Consider the following 14,853-nt stretch of genomic DNA (forward strand, 5'->3'; position numbering starts at 1 on the left):
TTGTACTTTATATTGAACATATCCATTTGTCTGGCGTGCTATGTTTAGTTACCAGCAGTGGTGCTGTCTTACCCTTTATTTCACCTTTATCATTTGGATATAATAAAATGATTTTGATAAATTTGCAATGATTGCCCACTGATTCTCCTTTTCTCTAATAAGTCATCTTATGGGAGTTGCAGCACCTTTAGGGATCACTAAATGTGCTTCCTTCTGGTGCTCTACATACAGTATATTAAATGTCTTTATGGATTTTGTTTGTCTAAAGGCCGCTTTACACGCTGCGACATTGCTCAAGCGATCTTGTTGGGGTCACGGAATTTGTGACGCACATCCGGCCGCTTTAGTGATGCCGTTGTGTGTGACACCTATGAGCGATTTTGCATCGTCGCTAAAACGTGCAAAATCGCTCATTGGTGACATGAGGGTCCATTCTCGAATATCGTTGCTGCTGCAGTAATGATGTAGTTCGTCGTTCCTGCGGCAGCACACATCGCTCCGTGTGACACCGCAGGAACGAGGAACCTCTCCTTACCTGCCTCCCGCCCGCAATGCGGAAGGAAGGAGGTGGGCGGGATGTTCGTCCCGCTCATCTCCGCCCCTCCGCTTCTATTGGGCGGCGGTTCAGTGACGCTGCTGTGACGTCGCTGTGACACTGAACGAACCGCCCCCTTAGAAAGGCGGTGGTTCGCCGGTCACAGCAACGTCGCAGAGCAGATTAGTAGTGTGACGGGTCCGCGCGATGTTGTGCACCACGGGCAGCAATTTGCCCGTGTCGCATAACCGATGGGGGCGGGTACCCATGTATAGCGGCCTTAACTCTAGGAGAGGTACAGCAACATACAACAATGTTTCTTCAGATGAATACAAGTCGACTGCTTGCATCCAAGGCCTGCATAGGAATATAACTCTATCACCAGCAAACACCAAGGGAAAATGTGGGTATTTAAGGACACAAGGAGAAGTGATGACGATTAATACCTGAAAGGTGAGGATATCCCCATGTCATAAAAGGAAAGGGATTAACTCCGAGGAGAGAAGACACATAGAATACCATTTACACCACAGCAGGTAGAAGAGAAAGTTAGGGAGCAGTTTGTATAGCAAAACGCTGCGACCTTCTACAGCCGGACACCACAGAACTGTCCGTCAAGTGTGACACACCCGTGACAGTGATAGAGAGATTAAACAAAATCTGGAAATTATTGCTTGAATAAATATATTGTATATTAGTATTGTCACTAAGTACTTCTGCTTTGGTGGCTACTATATACCTCTCCAAAATATCCACACTATATAAGCTATACCAACAAGAAGCATCACATGAAAAAGTTCTTACATAAGGTATAAGAGTTGGGTGAAAAACCCATCAAAGAGCAATTATCTGTTAAATCACTTTCGTGCTGATCTGCATAAACCGAAACAGTAACAATAAATCAGTATTATATTAAAGTGTTCAGATTTTAGTACCAGCCATGTACTTTACAGTGAATAATGTCCTTTATTTATGGTTGGCTTCTCTTCTTATCTCTTTGCTGAAATCAGGCTCTTGGCCTCGTGTTTGTGCCAAGCAAGTGTTTAGCTTGATCTATTAATCATCTATATAGGAAACACCCTCTGTTGAAACAGTCTCACTAAACTTATATCTACTACATGTAACCAAAGATGATAGGAACATCCAAAAGGGGACTAACGTAGATCGGTGAAGGAAGAAGAAACCCACAAAGTCTACAGTCGTGTTCCCCATAAATGTTCCAACAGTTGTAAGAGACTGACTGCCTTTAAGATTACCTTCACATAAGGGCAGATTTTACTAAACAGAGATATAAAATAAGTACATCAGACAGACAATACAGACGGAATCCAATCAAAGACATAGATGACTAGCTCAAGTCATGGATCTCAGTATGGTAGTCTTGTTTGTAAAGGTGGTTGGTTCACGGTCCACATTCCATTTTCAATGTTGGCCCTATGCAGCAAGCACATTTCACAAGACCAGCTGTACACTATAATTAAGTATCCCTCTCCCAGATATTGCGAGTAAGCAGATGTGGAGTTGGGTTTCCTCCATGTGGCTCCCCAACGTTTAGCAGTTCCATATGCTACTTTCCTTATTACCTTCAGGTAAGGGTACTTTACACGCTGCAACATCGCTAGCGATTGCTAGCGATGTCGAGCGCGATAGCACCCGCCCCCGTCGTGTGTGCGATATGTGGTGATCGCTGCTGTAGCGAACATTATCGCTATGGCAACGTCACACGCACATACCTGTTCAGCGACGTCGCTGTGACCACCGAACAATCCCTCCCTCAAGGGGGAGGTGCGTTCGACGTCATAGCGACGTCACTGCGGCGTCACTAAGCCGGCCAATAGCGGAGGGGCGGAGATGAGCGTGACGTAACATCCCGCCCACCTCCTTCCTTCCGCATTGCTGGTGGATGCAGGTAAGGAGATGTTCATCGTTCCTGCGGTGTCACACAGCGGTGTGTGCTGCCGCAGGATCAATTGTTGATCGTCGCTCCTTGGTGTCACACGCTGCGATGTCGCTACCGGCTCCGGATGTGCGTCACTAACGACGTGACCACGACGATATATCGGTAGCGATGTCGCAGTGTATAAAGTACCCTTTAGTCATGCCAAAATACCAGTCCATGGAACCCCAAGAACCTCGCTGAGGGACATGTGGACGACGCCTCATCTCGCAATGCACTAAGGCAGGAGGGGCACCCAAGATAGAAAACTATCGGAATCAATGGTGACTTACTTTCTATACTTGCGGAAATATGATGAAAACAAACTCAGTTGGGGTCCACTGGACACCACGCATCTAGAGATTAGCGGACCCATGAAAGTGCGGGTTCTGCAGGTTCACCCGGACTTTAGATAAAGTTCTGTTCTGGACCCGATCTTGACCTGAGCACCATTATTAGTCACTGATTGGGCAGTTTGGCTCTCCCTACACATACAGTCAGCCATAAACAGATCACTTCCGCAGGAGGGAGGGCAGCATTTTTCTTTTTTTTTTGGGGAATACACACACTAGATCTAATAATGCTGATTTTGCCCCCAGTGCGAGCCATTCAAACACTGCAAATAACCCTCACAGGGCCGAGCAATGAGCGCGCCCGAGCACAGCGAAGCTCACTCGAGTGGTTTACATACATAAAGTATATTTTTTTGTTAAGTCAATGTTTGGTACAAATATCGCACTTTAAAGTTCGGGTTCCTTCACCTCTACAAGCGACTAAAAAATCATAGCGTTAGCACAATTCTATTTCGGGGTCAGAGGCAATCCCTGACATTTACCCCTTGGATAAGAACCATATCAGTTAGACATATTTTAATAGTTTTCAAATCGATCCCAATTAATCTTCATACATTGTTCTAAATTGTGTCTGCCCTCAATTGAAAACACAATTTGCCCAAAGGGCGACTAGAGGTACCCTAACTAAAGATTGATAAAACTTAACTTTTAATTCTATATGCAAATAAACAGATCAATCTAATAATTAGCAGCAAGTAGTGACCTAATATATGTGCTGGGTCATGTATCCGGCCGCGGACCAGATACGACAAGCAAGTGGACTGCTGTCCTACAATGTCATCAAGTTAGTCTGGCTCTACCCTGCCTGTAAAAATAGTTAGCTAATAGCCTCCCCAAGATGTTTCACCATGACTGGCTTCATCAGGGGGCTGAGGCTATAATAAGCTAACAACTGCGACCCCTCTTAAATGTTCTGTTGCTGATATCAGCCGTAAGGTATTCAATCACCAACAACCAAACAGATGTTACCTCATATAAAATCCCCATAGCCACTGGTATATCACACAAGGGCACACATGTGCTCAGTACTGATTCATCCCTGCAGCGGTCAAATTCATCAAGCAGGGACAGCCAATCACATCCATCATTACAAACCAAGATGGACAAACATGTCCACCATGTCCACTTCCTTTGATTCTATTTCAACACAATATTTTGATATCCTAGCTGTTAATCACTCGCACAAACGGGTAATGGAAAAGGGGAAGGCATGTCCACACCCAACTAGTCCCTGTACAGACTAAAAGCTTCTAGCCGCACAACTAACAGCACCATATTGGACTTGGCTCCCTAAAAGGCCATTAAGAGGTTTCTTGTGCCTCCTGAGGGACTAGAGGGGAGGCCGCTTCACATTGCTTACAAGAGGGGAGGAAGGTGTTCAGGAACAAACAGAAACCCAGTGTGAGATAAACTAAAACAAGTTCAAACAAGATGAAAGATGAAAGGTATTAGGGGCTGGTAAGGAAAACACACCATTTTATAGCAGACAATCAACTGGTGGTTACTTTAAAGGAAACCCCCTAAGATGAAAGTCTGGAATTCCCGGAAACAGTTCACACAGAAATATAGCCAGCAAGACAGTACAGTGAGAGGTGAACATACATAACCCAACCCAGAATGTGATGGGGCAAACAATAATGGGTAAATAAGAAACACCTGTATAGGAACAAAAGAAGAAAAAAAACAAAGACCATAAGAACCATCAGCATTTGGACAGGGAAGAAAAGGCAATAGCCCAGCAGACAGAGGAACTGATCACATTGCAACAAGTCACTAGATCAAATCTCCAAACCATGCCATGACACTAGCAAAAAGTGAAAGAGTGTGCAACTTATATCACAAATGCTACATGTAGTATAAACATAGAGCAAATCATGTGTCTTTTTTTCAAAGCTCGTATCTCAAACCACTCATTTTTGGATAAGTTCAGCCAAGAAAGACAGTAAAGAAAGACATATCGGGATAAAATGTAATAATTAGCTATTTTGCTTATGTTTTTACACTGGAAGAATAGCGCTGAATGGAAGATGCACATGCATGTGATAGAGATCCAGTGAGGTCCACTTACATATACAGTATGTACCTGCCAGCAACTGAACATAAGATACACCAAGACGCTTTACAGCTAGAAATATTTTTCTTTTTCCATTGATTCCCTTAGAGCATGATTTGATTCAGGCCTGCAGAACCATATTGATACGTGGAACGGTCATCGCCTGCACGCATCCTGCTATCTCCCATTGCCTGTTAATCGGTTTTTAATTGGTTTTCAATGGATTACAATAAAGTGGATCAATTTTACAGATGGTAAGTGACGCTTTTTTATTTGCCTTCTTCTGACACGATTTTGAGAAATGCACCACCGTGACAGCTGAGCATTGAAAGGAAGGAGCTTGTTAAGCAATTACTATTGTACCGATAGAAATCCCAAGAACTGACAGTCACTATGGCAATATCTGATTTGAAACTTATCTCCGGTGTTTACCTGTAACTGCAGGACAAGAGCACGAAGCTGGACGAGCCAGGTCGGGTCTTGGTTCCATTCTGGCTCCGGTCCGTCTAGAAGTTGGGGATCCGAGTATTTTAAGCGTTCTGACAACTGAAATCAGAAAAGACATTCCAGTGTGAAAATAAAACTATAGATCCAGTCCTTGGATAAAGCTATGAATCTGTGGTCTATGAATGAAATATCCGAGTATGACACACTAATCACCTCCGACCAATAGACGGGCAAACTACACAAGGAGGTAAAGCTGTCAATACACATTAGATGCTTTGGCCAACATTTATCTCTAACATAGTAATGCAGCAGAGAAGGTCCTGCACCACCGCCCGTTACCTGCGGTATCGCCTGCGTCCAGGTGGAGAGCTGGAAGAACCACGTGTCCAGAAGCGGGGTGCACATCAGGTCAAGCAGTCCATGGGTAAGTAGATGAAGAAAATGAAAGACCGCACTCCGTCCGCTGTGACTGGATAACTTTTATTCACATAAGTGCAGGGTAAAAGGCTGAAGGTGCACTGTGAGCTGGCTCCTCAAAGGGGGACGACGGCTGTTTCGCCTACTGAATTAGGCTTCCACGGGTCCACATGTGGAGCTACGGCACCACCCCTTTTAAAGGAGTGCTCACAGATTGCCACAGACCACATAAAAACAATGGGAGATTGTATATACATACAATCATGGAATAAAACCATGCAACATGTGCAATATAACATACAAAAAGCACATATCAAAAAAGAAAATATAAAGACAAAGGTAAAGGTGTTCGAACAAACAATTTCACAGGAATACAGTAAGGTCAACTCAATCATTCAATCCCTGAGGGCCTTGCGCCCTATAATTAATAATTAATTTGGCCTCCTCTTGTAATAAGAGTTTATGGAGGTCACCTCCCTTGGATGGCAGAGTGACCTTCTTTAAACCGGCAAAATACAATACATCTGGGTTGCCCTCATGCTGTTCCTGAATGTGTGAAATCAATCTGGGAGAACCTTTTCCTGACCTTATGGAGTTATAATGTTCCCTAAACCGTATATATAAACATCTGATTGTTTTGTCTAGGTAGAACCTGCCACAAGGGCAGAGAACCACATAGACCACAAACTTTGTTTTGCATGAAATGAATTGATGGACCATGTGTAAATGCGAGCCAATCTGCAAAGAACGACCAACCAAATGGAGGTAACAAAACCTACAGTGGCCACACCGGTAATTACCCGGTGGGCAACATCTATCAAGCCACGTCACCGGGCTAGTGAGTCTGTTCTTCACTAGTTTGTCTCGCAAATTGTTTGTTCCAACACCTTTACCTTTGTCTTTATATTTTCTTTTTTGATATGTGCTTTTTGTATGTTATATTGCACATGTTGCATGGTTTTATTCCATGATTGTATGTATATACAATCTCCCATTGTTTTTATGTGGTCTGTGGCAATCTGTGAGCACTCCTTTAAAAGGGGTGGTGCCGTAGCTCCACATGTGGACCCGTGGAAGCCTAATTCAGTAGGCGAAACGGCCGTCGTCCCACTTTGAGGAGCCAGCTCACAGTGCACCTTCAACCTTTTACCCGGCACTTATGTGAATAAAAGTTATCCAGTCACAGCGGACGGAGTGCGGTCTTTCATTTTCTTCAACATTTATCTCTGCCGGCTCCCCCATACCCAAAAGTGCTCACTTGGCCGAGAGCTACTATGCTCTCCATGAGAAAGCAATGTGTTGCTGTGGCTTACATCCACGAAACTTTGTGATTGGCAGTCCAAAATCAAACATGCCCGATCCACATCTCTCCCAAGGATCAGTCGGCTAAAATCCCTATACTGAGGCTGACGGACAAAACCATCAGTATTGAAAGGTTAAGCCAACATTAGTGTAATGTGCATGGGGATGGACTCAAATAAGAATGGTCATATTTTCTTATTAACCCTTCGTCACATACAATAGACCTGACAGGCACATCTCTTTTACTTTCATTTCTCCTTCCTCACCAGATTGTGAGGAAATCCCCTCCCTCCAAATAGTCTCCTGTCTCTAGCAGCTCTGTGAAACCTCATACCACAGTTGGATTGCAGAGCTTCAGGAGGACAGATATAACTGCACTAATCTCTCAGGCTCATTGTATGTGAACACGTCACACTCAATAAGGTTGGTATTTTATTATTTTATTCATCACATGCTCTGCAAGTGTAATTTTTCTGGGGAAACTTCAGTATCTAATTCTGATTGAATATGTGTTTAATAGTACTTAAGGTACCTTAAAATTAAGTTTGTTTCCATAAATTTTCTTTGTAGAGTTTTTTGACAGAGTCAAACTGGGGACTATTTGGCGGGAGTTTTGAAATGTTTGTATTTCAGAGTTATTAGTTTTATGTTAAGTAAATGGGTTTTTTTTGCACCTAATTATGTGTAGTCTCTTTTATTACATCCATTTGAAGGTCACTGATCACTTTTAGAGCACTGAAATTGCAAACATTAGATATTATAGGTATTTTTCTAGCCTGCGCCTGACAGTCACATTGTATGTGAACTCGTTAGAACCGATATTGTATGTGACGGAGGGTTAAAGGGAACCTGTCAGGTGCAATATGCACCCAGAACCACGAGCAGTTCTGGGTGCATATTATTAATCCCTGCCTAACCGTCCCTGTATCTAGTAGCATAGAAAAAGGGATCTTTAGAAAAAGTATTTCTAAAGATCCTTTATGATATGCTAATGAGGCAGCGACTAGTTGCAAGGGCATTAGTTCATGCGCTGATTCCACCCTCATAGCATGTTACCACACCCACAGGGGGTGTGCTAACATACTATTCAATGCTAGCATCATCAGTGGTGGGCAGTGCACATGATCAGAAGTATCGGCACTTTCGGTAATGCACGCTAGACCTCTCTGAAGCCGGGATGTGTACATTCGGCTTCATAGTGCGCAATGATCGGAAGTGCCGGATATTGTCATCATGCGTACTGTCCAGTGTTTAATGCGGTGACAATGGACACAGGTACGCGCGTCACCGCCGATGGCGCTAGCAGTGGGCATTGAATAGCATGTTTGCATGCCCCTCTGGGCGTGGTAACATGCTATGAGGGCTGAATGAGCACAGGAACTAACACCGTTGCGTCAAGTCCTTGCGTCCATTATCATATCATAAAGGATCTTTAGGAATACTTTTACTAAAGATCTCTTTATCTATGCTAATGTATATAGGGACAGTTAGGCAGGGATTAGCAATATACACCCAGGACTGCTCCTGGCTCTGGGTGCATATTGCACCTGACAGGTTCACTTTAAGGCCTCAAATGTTCGATTCATTTTTAGCACCACTACAGGGAATATAAAGCAATAAATGATGACACTGTCAATAAAAATTCAAAGACTGATTTTAAAAGCAGAGAAATATTGAGAAATCAAGTAAAAGACACACTCTATAAGGCAATTTTGGAACCAGCACATTCAAAGTTTGAGGTTGACAGCCCTTTGTGTGGCTGGAGTATGTGCATAAATAGGGACACAATCATCTACAACAGAAAATGAACACATTTCCAAAATGACTTCCAAAAAGTTTTATTGGTGTATGCAATCATCACTAATGGCTGTCATTACTCCAAAGTGCTTAAAGAGGGCCATCCACCAGGATTTTCCTATATAAACTAAAGCCAGCGCTATACTGGCGCTATCATGCTGATTCTATACATACCTTTAGTTGTGAGATCGGATGTATACTTTCTAAAATACAGGCAAGTAAAGTTTGTGAAATGCACTGTTGTTTGATGGATAGCAGCTACAGAATATCTAATAGGTGGATCGGGTTTTGCTAGTTATTCCCGTCCCTGTCTGTTGCCTGTCCTTCCTCCTCACTGTCTCTATTATTACAGGGGAAGCAGGGAGGAAGGACAAGATGGAAGAAGGACAGGCAGGCAGACAGGGGCAGGAATAACTAGCAAAACCCAACCCACCTATTAAATATTCTGTAGCTGCTATCAATCAAATAACAGTGCATTTCACAAAATTTACTTGCCTGTATTTCAGAAAGTATACATCCGATCTCACAACTAAAGGTATGTATAGATTCAGCATGATAGCGCCAGTATAGCACTGGCTTTAGTTTAAATATGAAAATCCTAGTGGTTGGTCCTCTTTAAAGAGTACCCATCCTTTTAATTTAAATTTCATAAATTAATAGTAAACATTCAAATAAGAAACTTTTGTAATATATATTATCAAAGACATCTACTTCTTTCTCTGCCAGGACTGATTATTCAGTGTCAAAATTCTCAATTTATGGGTAAAATCTAAATTCAGTGAGGACAGAATGTTACATTACTGAGATAGGAGATGACAATTGGTGCTGCAAAAATTCTATGTAGAAGGGAAGTAGGAGGAGCTAAAGGCAGAGCTCCTCCCTTATACATATAATCTTATGAGCACCAACTGCCATCACCTCTCTCAGTAATGTAATGTAACATTCTGTCCTCACTGACTTTAGCTTTTACCCGTGAATTGAGAATTTTGAATAAGAATGATCATTACAGGAGGAGAAAGAAGCAGATTTCTCAGATAAAATATATTACAAAGTTTCTTATTTACATCTGTACTATTGATTTATGATATAAAAATTGAAACGACGGTTACTCTAACTCTACTGCTAAATGATTCCTCTCTGCGGCAATTAAGTTTGACGAAGATCAATGTTGACTGAAGCAACAACATCATTATATTTGGATTGGCTCTATCAATAAAATATCTAAGCATTCTAAATAGTTATTACCAAAATTGAAATTTATCACCTATCCTAGGTGGGCGGTCCCCCACTGATCCCTAGAAAGTAAGGGGTTCCGAAATGCCCTTCAGAATGGAGTAATGACCACCCATCCACCCAATTACACCGTTCATTCTTTATTGGACTACCGGTGAGCTGAGCTCTTTATTCTGCTGGGGCACTTTATAGCCCCATTCTTAGGATCAGTGCAAGTTATTATCACCTGGTTGGGTGATAACTTTCACTGTTTGGAATAACTCTTTAAATTTGGAAGAGATGAATTTTTTTTAATACAGCATATTGATGAAAAATGAATAAAGTAAGAAGTTCCCTTTAATAAATCTGAAAGCACTAATACGATCTTTGAAATTAGGTTTTATATACATAGAACTCTTTATGAAAGTCCATCAAAGAAAGGTCACCTTGTCGCGGTCGATGGGTTCACATGAATTGGCCAATTTATGTGCTAAGTGCCTTCATTTTTCCAAGTATATTCCATACAGCATTAATGCAGTTTACATTTTATATGTTCTATGTTTGTATGTATCTTAGTGCTTACCGAGTGCTGCTGTATTCTTTTGTGTTTCATGTAGCCATAGCAGTAGTCATAAAACACAGCACATGTCCACATGTGCTATGTTTTATTTGGAGATGCAGGACAGTTTTTTGCAACATATATTGGAGGGACAGATAGCCTCCTATTCTGACACTGCTCTCCTCCCATTAGCCCCAGGGTGTGTTTTTAATTAGTGCCGGATCCTACCTGCCCATATATTTGTAGACTTTTAGTGCAGAAGAGGCATGAAATTTGGAGATGGTCCCATCAAAGAAAGGTTACCTTGTCGTGGTTGATGGGCTCACATGAATTGGCCAATTTATGAGCTAAGTATCTTTATTTTTCCAGGTATTTTCCACATAGCATTAATGCAATTTACATTTCATATATTCTATTTTTGTATATATCTTAGCACTTACAGTTGCTGCTGTATTCTTTTGTTTGTGTTTTCTGAAATCATAGCAGTTGGCACCTGTTCATACTTGCTATGTTTTATTTGGAGATGCAGGACAGTTATTTGCAACATATATTGGAGGCATAGATAGTTTCCTATTCTAACACTGCTCTACTGCTATCAGACCCAGGGAGTGTTTTTAATTAGTACCAAATACTACCTACCCAAATATTTGTATATTTTTAGTCCAGGAGAGACATGGAATTTGGAGTGGGTCCCATCAAAGAAAGGGCACCTTATCGCAGTTGATGTGCTCACATGAATTGGCCAATTTTTGCGCTAAGTATCTTTATTTTTCCAAGTATATGCCACAGATCAACAATGCAGTTTAAATTTCATTTATCCTATGTTTGTATATATCTTAGTGCTTACAGAGTGCTGCTGTATTCTTTTGTTTGTGTTTTGAGAAGTCATAGCCGTTGGCACCTGTTCACACTTGCTATGTTTAATTTGGAGAAGCAGGACAGATTTTTTTTGTTTTTTTAGAACATATATTGGAAGTATAGACAGCATCCTATTCTGACACAGGGTGTGTTTTTAATTAGTACTGGATCCTACCTGTCCATATATTCATAGACTTTTGATCCAGGAGAGGCATGGAATTTTGAGAGGGTCCCATCAAAAAAAGGTCACTTTGTCGTGGTTGATGGGCTCTAATGAATTGGCCAATTTATGCGCTAAGTATCTTTATTTTTTCAAGCATATTCCATATAGCAATACTGCAGTTTAAATTTAATATATTCTATGTTTGCATATATATTAGCGCTTACAGAGTGCTGCTGTATTCTTTTGTTTGTGTTTCGAGACGTCATAGCAGTTGGCACCTGTTCACACTTGCTATGTTTAATTTGGAGAACCATGACAAGTTTTTTTTGTTTTTTTGGAACATATATTGGAAGTATAGACAGCATCCTATTGTGACACAGGGTGGGTTTTTAATTAGTACCAGATCCTACCTGCCCATATATTCGTAGACTTTTAGTCCAGGAGAGGCATGGAATTTGGAGAGGGTCCCATCAAAGAAAGGTCACTTTGTCGGGTTGATGGGCTCACATGAATTGGCCAATTTATGCGCTAAAGGGTCATTTACACGCTGTGACATCGCTAACGATATATGGTCGGGGTCACGGTGTTTGTGACGCACATCCAGCGTCGTTAGCGACATCGCAGTGTGTGACAGGCAGGAGCAACCTTAAACGATTGCAAAAAAGACAAAAATCGTAGGTATATGAGTGGTCGTTCATATACCAAAACTCGTTGTCTGGTAAGTAGCGATGTTGTTCCTCGTTCCTGCGGCATCATACATCGCTATGTGTGACACCGCAGGAGCGACGAACATCTCCTTACCTTCATCCACCGGCAATGAGGAAGGAAGGAGGTGGGCGGCATGTTCCGGCCGCTCATCTCCGCCCCTCCTCTGCTATTGGACGGCTGCCGTGTGACGTCGCTGTGACGCCGCACGAACCGCCCCCTTAGAAACGAGGCGGATCGCCGGCCAGATTGACATCGCAGGGAAGGTAAGTCCGTGTGATGGGGGTTAGCGATGTTGTGCGCCACGGGCAGCGATTTGCCCGTCACGCACAACCGACGGGGGCGGGTACGCTCGCTAGCGATATCGGTACCGATATCGCAGCGTGTAAAGTACCCTTTAGTATCTTTATTTTTTCAAGTATATTCCATATTGTAATAATGCAGTTTAAATTTAATATATTCTATGATATCTTAGCGCTTACAGAACGCTGCTGTATTCTTTTGTTTGTCCTAAAACATACATACAGTAGAGAGAGCTTCCTATTCAGCTTTCTTGCAGTATACCTATTTGACCTTCCTTTGCGTAAACCAATATTCTTTCAAATTCTGTTCTTGAAAACCTCTCCTTACAATTTGTGCGGCTATTTATGAGGGTCCGAGACGCACATAGGTACACGTGTGCGGATTTAAAAATGTCACTCGAAAGTCACGCATCCCATCAGTCATAGAAAAGAAAACCCTTAAACAATTACAACGCACATTTTTCAGCTAAAATACTGCTCATTCGAGTCTCATTCAGGCCATAAATAAGTTACGAGAAGAAGGAGACTTTTGGAACTGTCCTCGTTTCATGTGTCACATTTGTAAATTTTAATGTCCTTCTTACATTCATATCTCCGCTCTTTCTTTCATAAAGTGAGCTAGGTCACTGCAAAAACATCCAGTTGAATGTATAGGCTGACAACCAAGTACTTGAACCGATGGCCATTCTTCATTCTGAGAATATCACCTAGAATTGTAATTTTCATTGCTTGAACTTCTCCTAAATATATTTTCTTACAACATGAATTATCTGGATTTCTCTGTATTGTTGAAGAGCCAGGTTTGCCCAGTTGCTTAAAGGGAACCTATCAGGAGCAATATGGACCCAGGACCATGAGCAGTTCTGGGTGCATATTGCTAATCCCTACATAACTGTCCCTGTATCTAGTAGTATACATAAAGAGATCTTTAGAAAAAGTATTTCTAAAGATCCTTTATGATATGCTAATGAGCACAGGGACTAGTCACAAGGGCGTTACTTCCCTTGGCTAGACAGCCACCTTAGCATGCAAGCTCTGATTAATTCTTCCTTGGTATGAAGAGCATGTAAAAGTACCCTTTAAAGAAAATTTGTCAGGTTTTTGCTATTTAAATCTGAGAGCAATATGATGTAGGGGCAAAGACCCTGATTCTCGTGATGTGTCATTTACTGAGCTCCTTGTAATTTCAATAAAAAAGTATTTTATCAGCAGGAATTTATCATCAAAGGACTAGTTGTCTCGTGCCATGTAGTACTCCTCTGTATATCCTCGTCCTCACCACTGATTAGCAGAGTATACAGAAAGTTGCCAATCAGTGGGGAGGGCGAGGTTGTACACAGCTCAGCATTCAGAAAATAGGTAGAACTGCAGCAAATAAAACAGTGATTTTATCAAAATTGCGCCAAGCAGCCCAGAAAGTGATAAATCGCTGGAATCAGGGTCTTTGCTGCTCACAGATTACACAGAAAAAACTGACCATTTATTGACCACTGGAGCCACTGTCAGACTACATAGAATCATGACTATTGACAAAAATGATAATAATGCTAAGGTCTTAGCTCATTTCTATATTTTCAAGAGGAATAACATAGGAACAGTGCAATGCAGAGCTCTAAGAAAACATGTTCCTACATTTTTATTCCACAGGGAATGCAAGCGTTTCCTAACAATATAATATCAGGAGAAATAACAATGACCCTTTAAAGCGCACAAATCACCAGGATTTTCGTATATAAACTAAAGCCAGTGCTATACTGGCGCTATCATGCTGATTCTATACATACCTTTAGTTGTCAGCTCGGATGTATAGGTTTTGAAACACAAGCAAGTAAACTTTGTAAAATGAGCAGCTTTTTGAATGACAGCAGCTGCCGATCAGCTGATAGCTGGGGTGGTTATTCATAGTGATTCCTGAACCTCCCTGCCTGTTGTTCCTCCTCCTTTTATTTATCCAAATTCTATTCTAGAACCGTTTTACTGACTGACTAGAACGACCTGTGCTGATGTCATAACCATGTGACCAGAAGGGACGAGGACTCTGCTAACAGAAAAATAATGTTGCTTCCTGGTATGAGCTATGTTGGCTGAGGCCCCACCCCTTCTGGTCACATGGGTATGACATCAGCATAGGCCCTTTTAGTCACTTAGTAAAACGATTCTATAAGAGAATTAGCATAAATAACAGATATGGGGAGGGACAACAGGCAGGGGGGC

The 14,853-nt window shown here is 41.8% G+C and overlaps 1 protein-coding gene across 3 annotated transcripts in view; it reads right to left on the reverse strand.

Moving 5' to 3' along the window:
- Positions 1-14,853, reverse strand: part of SEC16B (SEC16 homolog B, endoplasmic reticulum export factor) — a 276,625-nt gene that overhangs the window by 129,238 nt on the left and 132,534 nt on the right. For all 3 annotated transcript variants that reach the window (XR_012724949.1, XM_075320161.1, XM_075320162.1), the window contains exon 18: positions 5,310-5,423. Coding sequence is in view for 2 of the 3 variants with exons in the window: in XM_075320161.1 (XP_075176276.1) it covers positions 5,310-5,423 (114 nt within the window). In the remaining variant the exon portion in view is untranslated. The remainder of the gene's footprint in view (positions 1-5,309; positions 5,424-14,853) is intronic.

Source organism: Anomaloglossus baeobatrachus, chromosome 8 (assembly GCF_048569485.1).
Source record: "Anomaloglossus baeobatrachus isolate aAnoBae1 chromosome 8, aAnoBae1.hap1, whole genome shotgun sequence".
Taxonomy (NCBI): domain Eukaryota; kingdom Metazoa; phylum Chordata; class Amphibia; order Anura; family Aromobatidae; genus Anomaloglossus; species Anomaloglossus baeobatrachus.